At 52.2% G+C, this 14709-nt stretch overlaps 1 protein-coding gene and 1 long non-coding RNA gene across 3 annotated transcripts in view; one reads left to right on the plus strand and one right to left on the minus strand.

Annotated features, from left to right (window-relative positions):
• Positions 1-319: 319 nt before the first annotated feature.
• The window catches only part of Txnrd1 (thioredoxin reductase 1), a 76422-nt gene continuing 62032 nt past the window's right edge, over positions 320-14709 (plus strand). Inside the window, exon 1 of one of the 2 annotated variants that reach the window (XM_013156059.2) lies at positions 320-466. Coding sequence is in view for 1 of the 2 variants with exons in the window: in XM_003461740.5 (XP_003461788.2) it covers positions 395-466 (72 nt within the window). In the remaining variant the exon portion in view is untranslated. The remainder of the gene's footprint in view (positions 467-14709) is intronic. The other variant, XM_003461740.5, reaches the window with a different exon arrangement.
• LOC106028389 (uncharacterized) lies at positions 2369-5133 on the minus strand. Its single transcript, XR_001202001.3, has 2 exons — positions 4514-5133; positions 2369-4380 (listed from the first exon to the last, which is right to left on the minus strand). It is a non-coding gene; the product is annotated as an uncharacterized LOC106028389 (long non-coding RNA).

Here is a 14709-nt window from a genome sequence, read left to right on the forward strand (position 1 = left end):
ACTGGACTTGGCAAACAGCACAGTAAATTTTGGATGACTACTTTTCCAGTGTGAAGGGTTGGCTCGGGGGCCATCGGGCTGAGTGATATCCTCTCCCCTTTAAAACTGAATTTTGAGACAGGGTGTGGCTTAGTAGCTACATTGACCAGGCTGGTCTCAAACTTGCGACACGCAGCCTCCCGCAGTACTAGGATCTGCGAATATTTTAAATTTTTTTTTTTTTTGATTCACCAATTTATAGAGCATTCGGGCCAGTACCGCGCGCCCCGCCCACCACAGGCCACGCCCACCGCAGGCCACGCCCACCGCGCTCTTCCTCTCGCGGCCGGACGGGGGCGCTGGCGCCGTTCCTTCAGTTCCGCGGCCGTCCTCCGGCGGGTTCCCAGAGGCCCTCATGGGCGCATGCGCTGTGCGGAGTGCCAGGAAGTCGGGGTGGCCTTTGGCCCAGGGCGGCGCTACAGGCCAGGTACGACCGCGGGCGGGACGAGCGCCCACGTCCTCGGCCTCGGAGCCCTGGGGACCCGCCTCACACGCGGGTGTGCGCCGCAGACCCCGAGTCGCGGAGGCCGCGAGGGAGGGGTGGGGGGAGTGGACGCGGCGGGGTCGCCCGGGGGCCCTGTGGGGTGGGTGTCGCGCGTACCCCGGCCTGCGGGCCCCGACCCTGCACTCCAAAGCTGCTCGCGTCCTCTGCGGCCCGGCGGGGCTCGGGTCCCACGCACTCGCGGGTGGGCTGTTGCGGGCCCCGCGCATGGGCCTCCTGGGTCGATCGTCAGCGACGTTCGGAGACAAGGCGGCCCCGTGATCCCCATTTCACAGAGGAGGAAACGGAGGCAAGCTCGGGGTGGGAGGCGTGCCCGAAGCCACAGTCAGGTATCCCTAGAGCTGGCATATAAGCAGGGACGGTTTGACTTAAGAGCACAGGTGATCATCGTCGGGATGCAGCCTCCTTCACGATTTTAGTAGGTTGGAAACACAAGAAAAGTGCCTCGCTGGATGCAGGCCTGTAATCCTAGCACGCAGGAGGCCGAGGCAGGAGGCCGAGTTTGAGGCCAGCCCAGGCTACATAGGGATGGCCTGTCTTAAAAATGAAAACCCAACAACAACCGAAGCGCTTTGCCAAATTGCTGGCATTGTTAACCGCTGTCGCATCTGTGGCGTTCAGAGGCATAGGTTGTGTCTCCAAGGCCGCCATGCCGAAGGACTGAGAGGACCAGAAGGCAGCCGCCAACATGGGTGGGGTTTGGCCCGGGTGTTTCAACACGGATCCCACATTCTTGCTGGGACAGCAGCTGGGGAGACCACCCTGGGGGTAGGGAGGGTGCATCTCCTGCTGCAGTTGGGGAAGGGAGGCTGGCAAAGACTGGTAGAGGACATAGTCGAGGTCCGGTGGCGCTTTGTGGCCAGTGGCCAAGCTCCATCAGTGTGGCAGGGGCCTTAGTAGGCGTGGCCTGCGATGGCCTTTCCAGAACCATCTTCAGGATTCTCCTAATACTCATGTACTGCCATTTATTTACCATGTTTTGTTTTAACTGCATTCATTTCCTGTTGTATGGAGTGAAATCACCTAATAAAACGTCCTCAGCCACTGTCCAGCAGTGTAAGTGGATCCACATTGTTAAGAAACAGGTTTCTGCAGCCTCTGCCCTGCATGTCTGAAACCCCCTGGCTGTAGACACCGCCCTGTTGCTTCCTGGCCTCAGCTTCTGGAAACCACCATCCCATTTTCTATTTGTATGCATTTTCCCACTTTAGATTCCTCATGTAGGGGGGATCACATAGAATTTGTCTTTTTGTTGTTGTTATTTTTTTGGTACAGGGAATCAAACTCATAACCTTGTGCCTGCCAGACAGGTGCTGATGCCTTTGAGCTGGATCTCCGTCTAGGATTTGTCATTTTATGACTGGCTTCTTGCGCTGATCCTAAGGTCTTCAAGCTGCATCTGTGTGCTAGTGCATGACAGGATTTCCTTTTAAAGCTGAATAATACTCCATTGTCTATAGACACTAGGTTTTTATTTATCCATTCAGTACACTTGCTTTTAAAGTACTTTTTATTGCCAGGTGTGGTGGTGCACACCTGCAATCCCACCATTAGGGTGGCTGAGGCAGGAGGATTGCGTAATATTCAAGGCCAGTCTGGGCTACAGTGAGCTCAGAGATAGCCTTAACTACAGAGTGAGACCTTGTCTTCAAAAAAAAAACCCCAACATTTTATTGCTCTTATGATATAACTTGAATCATTTGTACAAAGTAAGCAACTAAGCAGCCAGGTTGTAGAAAAAGCATTTTCAGTCTCCTAAGCACCCCCATCTCTTGTTCTCATTCCAAGGAAACCACTGCTCTGATTTCTTTTTCTTCCCTACACTGATTTCTTTTTCTTTTTTCTTTTCTTTTTTTTTTTTTTTTTTTTTTTTTTTTTGTCTTTTTCATTTTTATCGGTACGGGGAATCGGAACTCCTCACCGCCTGCTTGCAAGGCAGGTGCTTATGCCGCTGAGCTAAATCCCCAGCCCCCTACACTGATTTCTAACAGCATAAAAGTTTCACCTTTCTTTGCTTTGAACCTTTTTAAAAATGAGACAGGAGTCTCACTATGTAGTTCAGGCTGGCCTTAAACTAACTGTAGCCCAGGACTACAGGTGAACATAACTATGCCAGGTCCTTTTTTACTATTTAGAATCCTTGAAAAATACTAATCCCTGAAAGCATGTTTTGATCTAGGCGTTTTTCTATAAGTCCATATCTATTCACGTTGATGTCAGACTTTTTTCTGTGTTACCTAGAAACATTCTAGAAGCTATTTCTAGGTTACCTCCATTAAGCTGTATACCAAATTTACTGAGATGCTGGGACACATCATCTTTCACAATTTAAATTTTAAGAAATTTGTTTTCTGAAGGTTTTGTGTGTGTGTGTGTTTCCTTTTTTAAAAAATATAAGTAATTGTCAACCAAGTGGCTGGGCTAGGGGGTGGTTTAGGCCCTAACAAGGCCATTCTAAAAACAAGTATGTGGAAAACAGATCGTTTGTGTGGTGTTGCATGCCTGTAATCTCAGCACTTGGGAGGCTGAGGCAGGAGGATCGCTGCCTGGGCCACAAAGTGAGTTAGAGGCTGAACTGCATAGTGAAACCCTATCTCAAAAAAAGACAAAGAATAAAAAAAGAAATCCAACAACCAAAGGGAGTTACCGAAATCCCCACCATCACAGGACTGGAGGGTGATCCATGACACAGTACCGGGTCACCCCAAGCGGCAGTGCCTGGCGTGTTTCTGCAAAAGCCAGGAAGGACATTCCGGCCAAGCCTACGAGCCTGACTGTGTGCCAAGGAGAAAGTCATTTCCTGAGGGAGCAGTCAGCGTCTAACCTGAGGCTCCTGCCGTGTAGCCCCAGTTGCTGAAGGCTGAGGGACGTCTTAGAGTGACCCGGCTGCCGAGCATCTCACCTGACCGGCAGGCAGCGGGACGCGCGGCGGAGAGGTAGCCGCTCGGCCCCTGAGCTGCGGGCGGAGAAAATGCAGCGTCACGCTGCGCAGGCACAGCGGAGGGGCTGGGGTGCTCTCTGCGCCCGCATTCCGCGCTGAGATCGCCCTGCGGGCGCCGGCCCAGTGGATCTGGGGTCGGGAATGCCGTGCCCCTCGGTGCGCGCACCCGCCTCGCGCTGGTCCGCGGGGGCTCAGGGCAGCTCCTCGGGGTGAGGCGCCTCCTCCCCGCAGCGCGGCGGCCTCGGGAGCCGAGGGGTCCCACTGTGCGCCCCAGACACTCCTGGCCTGCTGCGTCAGCTTCCGGGTGCGGGACCAGGAAGTGCGCTTGGGCCGCCTCAGGTCTGAATCACCCAGTGCCCGGGTCAGTCTGTGCCTCGCTTTGCTGGGCAGAGGCTCGTCCCCAGCCCTGGGGTGGAGTCTGATAAAGTGGGTCAGAGGCAGAAAGAGGAAACTGAAATCTGACTGCAGGCTAGGAATGTGCAAACAGCAGTTTGCACTGCTTGGTTTGCTGAATAATTGTAGAGGACGCTTGCTTTTTGCCCACGTAAGCGAGGTATTTTTTAAAAAGTTTTCATTTGTACACATTTGCAGCCCATCATCGCGGTGGGGAGCCGGCACAGGCAGCCGGCTTCACTCTTTACTTCCTCTTGCCCTCCCGGTGCCCCCTCCCCTCCTCGGGGCCCCTTCCCTTTTGCAGAAACACCTGTCTCCCTGTCTCCTATCATCTTTTATCTTTAAGTGGAGCAGTGTAAGCAGAAACGCTGCCCATGGCTTGCAGTTTCATTCCTGGGGACTTCGCGCTCGCGAGCGGTGGCTGTGGAAAGCTCTTGGGCGCCTCAGTCCTGCGGCCGGCCGTGTTTCAGGTTTGCAGCCAGGGTGGTCCGCCTCCTCTGTGCCCCTGGAGAACGTGGCCGGTACTTAGTGAGTGTGCTTTGCTCTGCCCTCAGCTCTCCTGTGCGGATAGACAGCAGTTCCTTGGGTCCAGCTGTCAGTCACTGTCACCCTGGATGTTGGAGTCTCCCCCTCCTTACCTGTAGGTTTACCTGATAAGTAAGTGTCTGTCGGAAGGAAGGTGCAGAGAAGGGCCTGAATGGACACAGCTGCCGAGCTTGCAGGGCGTTAAAGGGACCTTGTGAGAATTGACTCCTTTAGCAAACTCAGCAGTACAAGGAAGACGGATAAGCGGGTAGAGCTGGTGTGAAGGACACTCCCAGGAGCAGTTACATAATTAAAGAAACGCTGAATTGGCTTTGTTTGTCAGTTCCAACGGGTTAATGTCCCGCAGGGCCATAAAGTTGCAACCTGCAGGGTGACTGGGCAGAAACCTATGGACTAACGTGGAATTTGGGACCCCGTGGCGGACACAGCAGTGGAAAGCACTGTGGGGAGCTCAGTGACCTGCGTGCTTGCCGAGCGCCCAGTGTGGCAGAAAGAGGCCTGTATCAGCTTACGCCTTCCCCAGGTTTCGGCTGTTCCTCTTGGAACAACACCGCTCTGTAGCCACAACTGCCTTGGCATCTCTGCTCCCTTCCTTAGTGGTGTTCTGAGCTGCTTCACCTTCTCAAATGTGCAGCTGGAACCCTGCTCCTCCGCAGGTGTGAGGTCCCTCGGAGGCTTCCTCCCCGCCTCTCTGGTCAGCCACTGTCCCCCGGAGCGCTTTCAAGGCTTTGTTTAGCACAGGCACGCACTCCTGAGCAGGTCCGCCTCAGCCTCAGGTTCACAGCAGACTCTTAGCTACTGGAGGGACGGCTGGGTCACATTCCTGTGGGTACACGGTGAGAACCAGGAAGAGCGAGCAGAAGGAACTAGAATTCAGCCAGCAGCCCCCTGCACCCCCATCCCACATGGGTCAGTTGTGCAACACCGGAGCACATTTGCTGGGGAGCACGGAGCATGGCTCAGACCTTGACTGGGAACTGTGGGGTCTCTGGATGTCGGGATGTGCTGGACGGACCACACGGTCCTCAGGAGCTGTGTGCCCAGTGAAGCCGGAGAAAGGGAGGCACCGGGGGCCTGGCCATAAGCTGCTCAGCAGCAGCACTGGGGAGCAAGTACCGTGAGCTCTGAAACCACCGAGGGCCGAGGCCAGGGGAGAGGGGGAGCCTGAGCAGCCCGCATCTGGCAGCCAGCTCAGGGTACAGTAACTGGACTGGTGGTAACGTTCCTTAGTGGGGCAGAAACCTGGCACACACCTGTAATCCCAGCACTCAGGAGGCCGAGGCAGGGAGGTTGCTGTGGGTTTAAGGCCAGCTGAACTGCATAGCAAGAACCCATCTCAAAAAACCAACACACACACAGCAGAAGCAGGCGAATCAGGAGCTGATGTGGGGAGGGCACAGGTACAGGGGAGTGCACGTGGGGCCGTCTCCTTCTGTACCACCACCTGGGCCATTTCCTTCTGCACCACCACTGGGGCCGTCTCCTTCTGCACCACCACCGACTCCAAATCGCTCCAGCCATTAGCTGCTGCGCCTGTGAACTTTCCTCTGGGAGCAAAGGACCTCTGGCAGCCTCAGGTTTCCCCTCGAGCCGCCCTTTCTTGCACTGTCCCCCTAGCCTCTCACTCCATTCAGGTTTAGAGTACACTTGTTATTTTTATTCTTAGCACTAAGGCAGGGCCTTTCCACTGAGCTGTGCCTCCAGCACCCCTCGTCCTTTTATAATTTGTTTTTAATTTAGAGAGTCTCTGTAAGTCAACTTAGCTGCCCAGACTGGGCTTGACCCTGTAGTCCTCCAGCCTCAGCCTCCGAGAGTGCTCACATTACAGCCTGTACTACCCCGCCCTGCTTAGAATACCCGTGTGTTTTTCCCCTCTGCCCAACAAACTGTCCTGGTCCATAAAGACCCAGTCTACATGACAGGGTTGCAGTTTCTGAGCAGCAGGAATTTTGTCCCTAGTGGCCGCCTGTGGCTTCTCCCACCAGAGTACTGTGCTGTAGTTGACCGTGCAGTACATCACACTAGACCGAGCCCTTGGGCAAGGGTGTCCCGTCCAGAGGCCGAGGTCCTATTTGGGAAAGTGCATGGCTCCAGAGTGTTTGGAGTGAGCCCAGCGAGCCCCTCCTGTCTGGTTTTCTTTCCACATTGCCCAGAAAGATTCCCTTTCTTAAATCCAGCAATCTGTTTTCTCCCTTTAGAAACTTCTAGACAGGGGATTTAGCTCAGCAGCGCAGCGCCTGCCTGGCAAGCACAAGGTTGTGAATTCGATCCCTGGTACCAAGCAAAACCACTCCCCCCAAAAAAGAAACTTCTGTATACCTCTTGCTTCAGTGACCCTTAGAAATCCTATGAATGGGAAATCTCAAAAAAAAGTCCTTGTTGTGAGGCTGGGAGGATGGTGACTTTTTACAGGGCGTTTGTAGCCTCCCACTCGGGCGTTGTACTTTCCAGCCAGAGCTTTTGTTTTTGTTTTGCGTCAGAGTCTCCCTTTGCAGTGTAGGATGCCTCCAGCTCATGGTGATCCTCCTGCCTCAGCCCCCCAAGTGTGGGATTCCAGCCAAGAAGAGTCACTGGTTGTCTTCAGCGCCGCAGGTAATGTTGGTGGTGCTGGGGCTGTGCATGAATACGCCGCAGAGGCAGAACTGCTGAGTATTCGTGAAAGCCCGAAGTGCCTGCCACTGTGAACCTGTTTACCTGTGAACCTGCCTCCAGCTGTGGAGAATGAGGTTTGGCCAGCAGTGGGAGAGTGGGCTCCTCCTGCAGGAAGTGGCCTGCTCAGCCACTTCTGGGGAGACGAGGCCCCTCTGGGGACAGCTGGACCCCGCCCTGTCCTCGGACGTCTGAAAGGGAAGATGGTCCCGAGGAGCGCACAGAGGAACGGAAATGAAATTTCAGAGGCTTGAAAGCACCTAGGGGTGACAGGAGAGGCGGCCGTGGGGTGGGGGACACGGAGTCAGGAGCTGCTGGAGGCGCAGGGGCTCGCTGGCTGCAGAGGGCTTCTTGTCCCTGAGCAGCTTTGAGCCCTCGGGCTGCCCCGAAGGCCCTCAGCCTCCTAGTGCTGGGGTTAGGACAGTGCTGAATGCTGACTATTGCAGCAGCTGGTGAGGCCATCACCGATGGGGGACACGAGGTATCTGTGCACGCGGAGCGCTACTGTGCCGTCAAGGAGACTGAGTCACTGCTGGAGAAATGGATGTACCCTTTTTTTATGTTCCAATATTTTAACTTTTATTTTTGTTATGGGGACTCACACTCAGGACCTTGCACTTGCCAGGCAGGCGCTTGTACCGCTGAGCTTTATCCTTGGCCCATTTTAACTTTTTAAAAGCAAAACCTTCCATTTTCTCAAAACAATAAAACAGAATCACGTTGGGAAGTTTAAACATAATGGCTAACTAATGTTCCCTCACGCAAGTTTAGACTAGTAACAAAATCCACTCGCGAGCCAGGTAATTAATCTGCATTAGTTCTCTCACGTTTACTAAAGTGCCCTGTGTACTTAGCCGTAAACTGGAATTTCTTGAAAGTGCTTGGCTTTGCTTCAGGACTCACTGGCTCTCAGATCCTCCTTGAACTCCAGTCACGTTTTTCCGACGTGTCACAGCTGACAGTAAACTGGAGGACACTGCACAGACTCAGGACCATTGGACCTTCAGCTTTTGAACAAAATGTAAAACCACACAGACTCCACTGGACCCTAAGGTGGACAGTGGATGCACCTCGCGGCCAGAGTGTTAAGTGAAGCCAAGCGCACAGGCTTAAAGGCCTCGTAACTGCTCCTGCACCAGAAACGCCACGTGTGAAGAATTCGGAAGCAGCCAACAGGAAACGGAAGCTGGATCCTCAAGAGATCTGGGGACCCAGCGGTGAAGAGAGGGAGGTGAACGGGACTGAGCGAAGAAGGGTCAAGGGTGCGCACCTGCTCCCCACGGCAGATGTAAGCGTCCTGCCCGGTAAACATGCGCTCACAGGAAAATAAAAACCCCAAATAAAGTAAACGAATAAAGGTTTAAGACCTTTAAGCTCCAAAATTCTCCAGCTCTGACTCACAGAAAATTAAACATTTTAAGTCTCTAAATTTAGGCATAAGCAATATAATGATTCCAAATAAAAATACCTGGAATTCTATAGGATTCCACTGTGTACACAGTAATGCAGCGTGCATTGTCTGAGACATGCCTTCATCCTGGTCTTGGCTGCCGAAATGCATGCCTGCCTAGCTCCTGAGGTTTTTAACTCACTGACTTTGTTTTATGAGGGCAAGTTAGTAACTCAAGGCAACAAGGAAGGGCTTGTCTCAGTGTAATGTAGGAAACCCAAGATCGTGTCAGCTGTGTCTGACAGAGGTTTGAATGTAGAATTTGCCTGTGTGCGGTGCATACCTGGGGCCGGGTCTAAGCAGGGTGGTCCTTAAATTCACACCCTCAGCTATGTGTAAGAGCCCGCCTGCAGCCCCATTTTTACAATTTTATAACAGCTGCCTAGGCAGTGGGTATATCTATTGGGATACTTTTTCAAAGTTTTATTTTTTGTATTAGCATGCAACTAAGATTGACTTTTTGGATGTCAGTTTTCTCACTTGTAACACATGTGTGCAGAGGCGGGTCACAGAGCATGCCACCGTCCCCCCCAAATGCCCCTCTCTTCCCTGCCCTGTGGCCTGTGATCTGTGTTCCATCAGTGAAGTCCCATCTTTCAGGGGTGTCCTGGGAGAAGACTTGTTACTGGGCAGCAGCTGCTAGCAGCTAGATGGGTTCTGTGTGCTGCCCCCCTGGGATTAGAGTCTGGGTTCTTTCCCCAGGCAGGGTTCTTAGCATCTTCATCCCAAGATGAGCTTAAGGGATTAATTCCATTTCATGGGTCCGTGTGAGTGGCCACATGCCAGTTCTGTGCTGTTCTGATCACCGTTGCTTTGTAGTAAGTTCTGGGATTAGAAAGCACAGGTCTTTCTCTGTGTTCTTTTCAAGTGGCTTTGGCAATTCGGGGCCGTTAGGTGCCATGGATAGTGTAGAATCAGCTCATGGGTGTCGGGGGAAAGGTTGCTGGGGTTTGGTTAGCGCTCCTCTTGTGTCCGCAGGACCTTCTGGGGAGCACTGTGTTCTCAGTGTGAAGCCTCCCGCCAGCCCAGGCTGCTGTCCTCTGGTAGGCCCCCTTTCACATCTGTCCACAGTGTTCCGTGGTTTCAGCCCCTAGCACCCACCCCCAGGAGAATGAGGGCAGGTATGGGCTTTTATTAGCTGGAGAAAGTTTCCTTTTGATCCTAGTTTGTGAATATTTTTACCATGGAAAGGTAAAAATTAGGTTTTGTCTAGTGTTTGCACTGCATCTGAGATTCTCATGTGGTTTTGTCCTAGTTTATTAATACAGTGATTCGCATTGATGGACTGTCATCTGTTTAATCAATCTCTGCAAGCACTGTCCTAAGATAAACTCAATTTCGTCACTGGCTGTAATCTCGTCTAGATGTTTCTGGGTTTGGCTGATATTTAGGGGGACCCCTCAAGTATGTTCACAAGGGCACTGCTCTGCAGGTTTCTGTTCCTGTAGTGTCTTTGCCCGGTCTGTGCCTGCGTGATGCTGTCTCATGGAATGCACTGAGAGGTGTTCCTTGAGGGGAGGAGTTTGTAAAAGCTTGGTACCACTTCTATGCAAGATGTCAGTAGGAGTTACCAGGGAAGTCCCTGAGGGGAAAGATTCTGATTCTGACTGAGGCCCTTGCTAGAAGTCTGTTCAACTTTCATTTCTTCTTCTTCTTTTTTTTTTTTTTTTTTTGAGGGTGATAGTGGTCAGGGTGTTGCTATGTAGTTCAGGCTGGCCTTGAACTTGTGGTGATTCTCCTGCATCAGCCTCCCAAGTGCTGGGATTGCAGGTGTGTGCCACCTCACCTGGCATGAATCCATGATTAAACCAAGGCTGTAACTGTCACAGAAAAGTCTGATTTCTTAAGGCATTTTCCAAAGGTGAAATACTAAGGAAAAGTTCATAAAAAATGTTTTTTAAACAAAAGATTTAAAACTTTAAGGGCATTAGCTCAGTGGCATAAGCACCTGCCTTGCAAGCATGCGGTCATGAGTTCAATCCCCAGTACCAAAAAAAAAAAAAAGAAAGTTAAAAAAGAAAGCTGGTAAAAGCATCACAAAGACCAGTATGGAAAGTCCTCAAAAAACTAAAGCTAGCAATGCCATTGGACCCAGCTACTCCCTCTCTAGGTGTCTTCCCAAAGGACTTAAAGACACCGTGGTAGAGTGACCCATGCACCTTACGTCTGTGGCAGCACAGCCCACGAAGGCTCCGTCTGGGAGGCAGCCTGGGTGTCCACCCGGGGAAGGAGGGAGAAGGAAACGCGGTGTCTGCTCACCGAGGAGCGCTGCTCTGCCATGAAGCAGGGCAGACTGCAGGCATTGTGGGAACATGGGTGCACCCGAAAGCCACTGTTAAGTAAATCAGACACCCATGCTTAAGTCGGCACGGTGACTCTTACATGAGAAACCCCCCGAGAGGGACGCGGGAGCACGGGAGCACAGGAACTGTACCGGGCACTCTCGGCTTTGCAGCTGCTGGGCATGGACAGCACTCACAGACAAGTGAGAAGGCACCCAAAGGTGGCTTCCAGGTTGATAAGTAAATAGCACCCCAAAACCCCTAGGACATGCTTTCTCTCAGAAGTTCACCTTCATGGTCTCCATTAAGGAGTCCTCCGAGGCTTCCTCCTGTCACCGTAAATACCCCTATTTGACTTCCCCAGCGCGTCACACACTGCCCTGTCCAGACACGTGTGTAATTACCTCTGTCGCCACTCCGTACCCCGTGTCCTGCCTTCCCAGGTAGCGTCTACCTCTGAAGTCTTTGATGGAAGAACTTCTGACTTGCTGGAGTCTCATTAGACCCCAGAGTAATGACGTTCCGTGTGTCTTGTGGGTTGAATAAAATACTATTAAACATTATCACTGTGTTAAAAGGAATGTTCCCAGAGTGGTGGTGTATTTGCAAAAATCTTTGTTCTTGAAGTTAATAAGGGGTTTTGTTAGGGACATGAGACCCGCAGGATCCTTGGGTTTTGTGCCTTGAACCATGGGTCACAGAGTTAAAGCTTTTGCGTAAGGCGGCTGCACCTTGATGAGCCCGCCTGGAGCCAGTCCCTTAGTAATGGTGATAATTCAAGCCCCAGCAAGCGGGCGATGAGCGTGAGGTGGCCTGCCACCCGCCTTCTTCCTGGGATCTGCTTTCCTGCCCTCTGTCCTGGCCGCCCTGGCCGCGAAGTTTGCAGATCCCCCCTCTCTCTGAATGGCGTAAGCCCCAAGACCAGGCCTCAGCCTCTGGAAGTCAGCTGAAGTCACCACGGCTGCTGGCCTGTGTGTGTGTGTGTGTGTGTGTGTGTGTGTGTGTGTGTGTGTCTGCTTTTGTGTCAAGTTCCCACTGTTATAGACACCTGAGTTGGATAGAAATATTGTAGGCAGTTAGACAGGGCTGGGCCCTGGAAGGAGCCAGTGCAGAAGACCAGGTACCTGCAAGTATGGGGGGAAACGAACACTTCCCACTGGGCTCTGGTCTCTAGAGAACAAATCCAGCCACACCCTAAGGATAAGCGTCAGGGGCTGATGTTCTAAGTAGGTATCACCTTGATCCCCTGGAGGAAGCCCGAGGAGCCTCAGATCACCCCTGTAGGGAGGTCCTGCTTCCGCTTGCTGTGTGACTCCCTTCCCTGTTAGATCCCAGTGCAATCAGTTTACTTGGCCATTACACTCATAATCTCACTGGCTGACCATAGCTCTGTCCCACCTCATGCCCACCTTGCAAATTCTCATTTTCCCCACCGTGGACCCGCCTCACCTCATGGTTTTGGCTATAAAATCCCTGCAAACGGTGCAGTCTTTGCCAGCCCGCTCCGGACCCTCTGTCTCTCAGCTTTCTTGTCTCTCGGTGGACACATTCTGCTTTTAACCTCCATTGTTGTAGAGTTCCTTCTTGGTTTTAGAGAACACGAACTCCTGCTGGACGTCTAGTAGGCTGGCAGTTTCCTTCCCCTCTCACTATAGCCGCAGATGGCAGACGCAGACCGCTGGAGCCCTGCAGTGTGTGAGGACCGGGAAGGACAGACTGCTGCCCACTCTGCCCCTTCGCAGCAGCCGAGCTGCATCGGCTTTCTTTCCTCTTGATTTTTGTCTGAATGGCCTGGAATCGGAAGATACAACAGTAAAAATCACTTAATTTTTCCTTTCTAGAGAGGCTGCCCTTTGAAAGGACCGCCCTGCCTGAGTTAGCTAGGCCTTATCTTTCTCCCTCTACACACACACACACACACACACACACGCACACACACACGCACGCCTGTTTCCTGAACCATTTGAAGTAGGCTGCAGACACCGAGCCTCTTACCCCGTGTGCGTCCTGAAAACAGTGGTGTTCTTCTGCCTACGCCCAACAAGTCTGTAGTTGCTCCAACAATGTCATCCGGGATAGTCCATATTAAAACCTGCTGTCTTACCTCCTAATTTAGGGGAGATCCAACATCTAATTGCAGTTTATGGCCAAATCCTGTGGCAGGGCAGTAAGGGTGGCGAGACCCCAGCAAAGGGACGCTGGTGCTAAGCAGCCCCTGCCCACGTGGGCCCCCCTGCGGCCCGCAGGACGCCTGTCCCTCAGGAAGTCAGACCAGCCGACGCACCAGCTTTCCTGTTGGCTCTGATCGCGTGTCAGCATGGCTTTCTGTCCTGGTTTTCTGCGAGGTGTCACTTAGGGATGATTCAAAATAGGAGGCAGCATTACTGACCCGTGCTTTTCTGATGCGAGCTGCCCTCCGCTTCCCAGTTACTGTGTTCCTGTGTCGCCTGCAGCTGTGAGAGTGGGTGGTTGGGTCTGTCCCGGGAGATCAATACCAGGCTCTGTGAGCAGACTCTGCCTCCCCGACCCCCAAGGAAGACGCTACACTGCCCCCTCTGCTTCCACCTTCCCGTGGCGGGCGGGGCGGAAAGCGAGAGTTCAGCAGGTGGACACGAGAGAACCAGGATGGGGAGCCCTTGGGGTGGGAGCACCTGCGATGGACGTTTCCTTGAAGGCACTCATGACCTTGCTTTACCCCTCCAAATGCAAGGATCTAAATGAATCTCTGTTTACTAAAGTAAGAGAGTTTTGATGGGACTTAATAGGGTGGTGTGCAAACAGAAAACAAACGGAGATACATGCAAGAAAAGAGAGACCCAGCGTAACCGACAGGACCGTCTGTAGGATCCTGTCCCAGGATTCCCACATGCTGTCCACAGACTTGCGAATCTGTGGTACGTGGGCTTCGTGTCCTGTTTCTTTTCAGTGGACATTCCGCTGAGCCACTTCAGATCTTCTGGACCCCGGCTCGTAGGCAGCTGCTGTTGACAGGAGGAGCGGTGCTGGCTGGCGGTTTAGCCACCTCCCATACACACACCTGCGCTCCCCAGATGCTGGCCTGGAAACTCCCAGAGGGGTGATGATGGGTTGAAAGAAGGCATCCAGAGGTGGGGCAGCAAGGGCTGAGGGAGTCCAGGAGGCAGGGCCAGAAGGTCCCCGAGTCAGCCGGGTCAGCCTGCAGGGAGAAGGGCGGCCGGGCGGGTGTCGCCGTGCTCCTGGCCCACAGAGACCTGGGGCAGGTTCCGAGGAAGGAGTTCCGAGGCGCGGCCGTGTACTGACTTTTGACCCAAGCTGCGAAATGGTTCTGCGGGAAATGGTATTCGCTCCTGTTACACCCTGTGGGCGCACGTGTTTAATCTTCCATTTGCACTTTGATCTGCATTTCTGTTTATGAAATAAAAATGGATAAAATGGATAGATCTTGTATTCAAGGATGCTGTTTGCTTTCTAGTGGGCTCTTGTTTCTATTCGCTTTATTATTTGTGGTCTTTTTTTTTTTTGTTAACCAGTGTGGTTGAGTTTGCTGTCTTAGTGTTGTTTTCTGTAAAAGTTTTGCCTGTGCCATTCTTTTTTTTTGGCACTGGGGATTGAACTCAAGGCCTTGCACTTGCCAGGCAGGGGTTTACGCCGCTGAGCTAACTCCGCAGGCTCCCTATGCCATTCTTTTGCCTTAAATTATTTGTTCTTGTAGTATAATCTGTTGCATTTTTTGTATTTACCTTTGAATGTAGGAAGTTACTTCCTCTGAAAACTTATTAGAAATAGTTTTATATAATATGCTTCTTTACTAGAGATCTGGAAAAGGTTTTGTATATGCTTATAGAGAGAGTAAGGAAAACGACTTTATTCCAAATTAATCAAGTTGTCAGTATGGTTATATAATATACTATTTAAAAACACATTTTCA

The sequence above is a fragment of the Cavia porcellus genome, unplaced genomic scaffold, assembly GCF_034190915.1.
Source record: "Cavia porcellus strain 051 isolate PalLab524CR breed Dunkin Hartley unplaced genomic scaffold, mCavPor4.1 scaffold_8, whole genome shotgun sequence".
Taxonomy (NCBI): domain Eukaryota; kingdom Metazoa; phylum Chordata; class Mammalia; order Rodentia; family Caviidae; genus Cavia; species Cavia porcellus.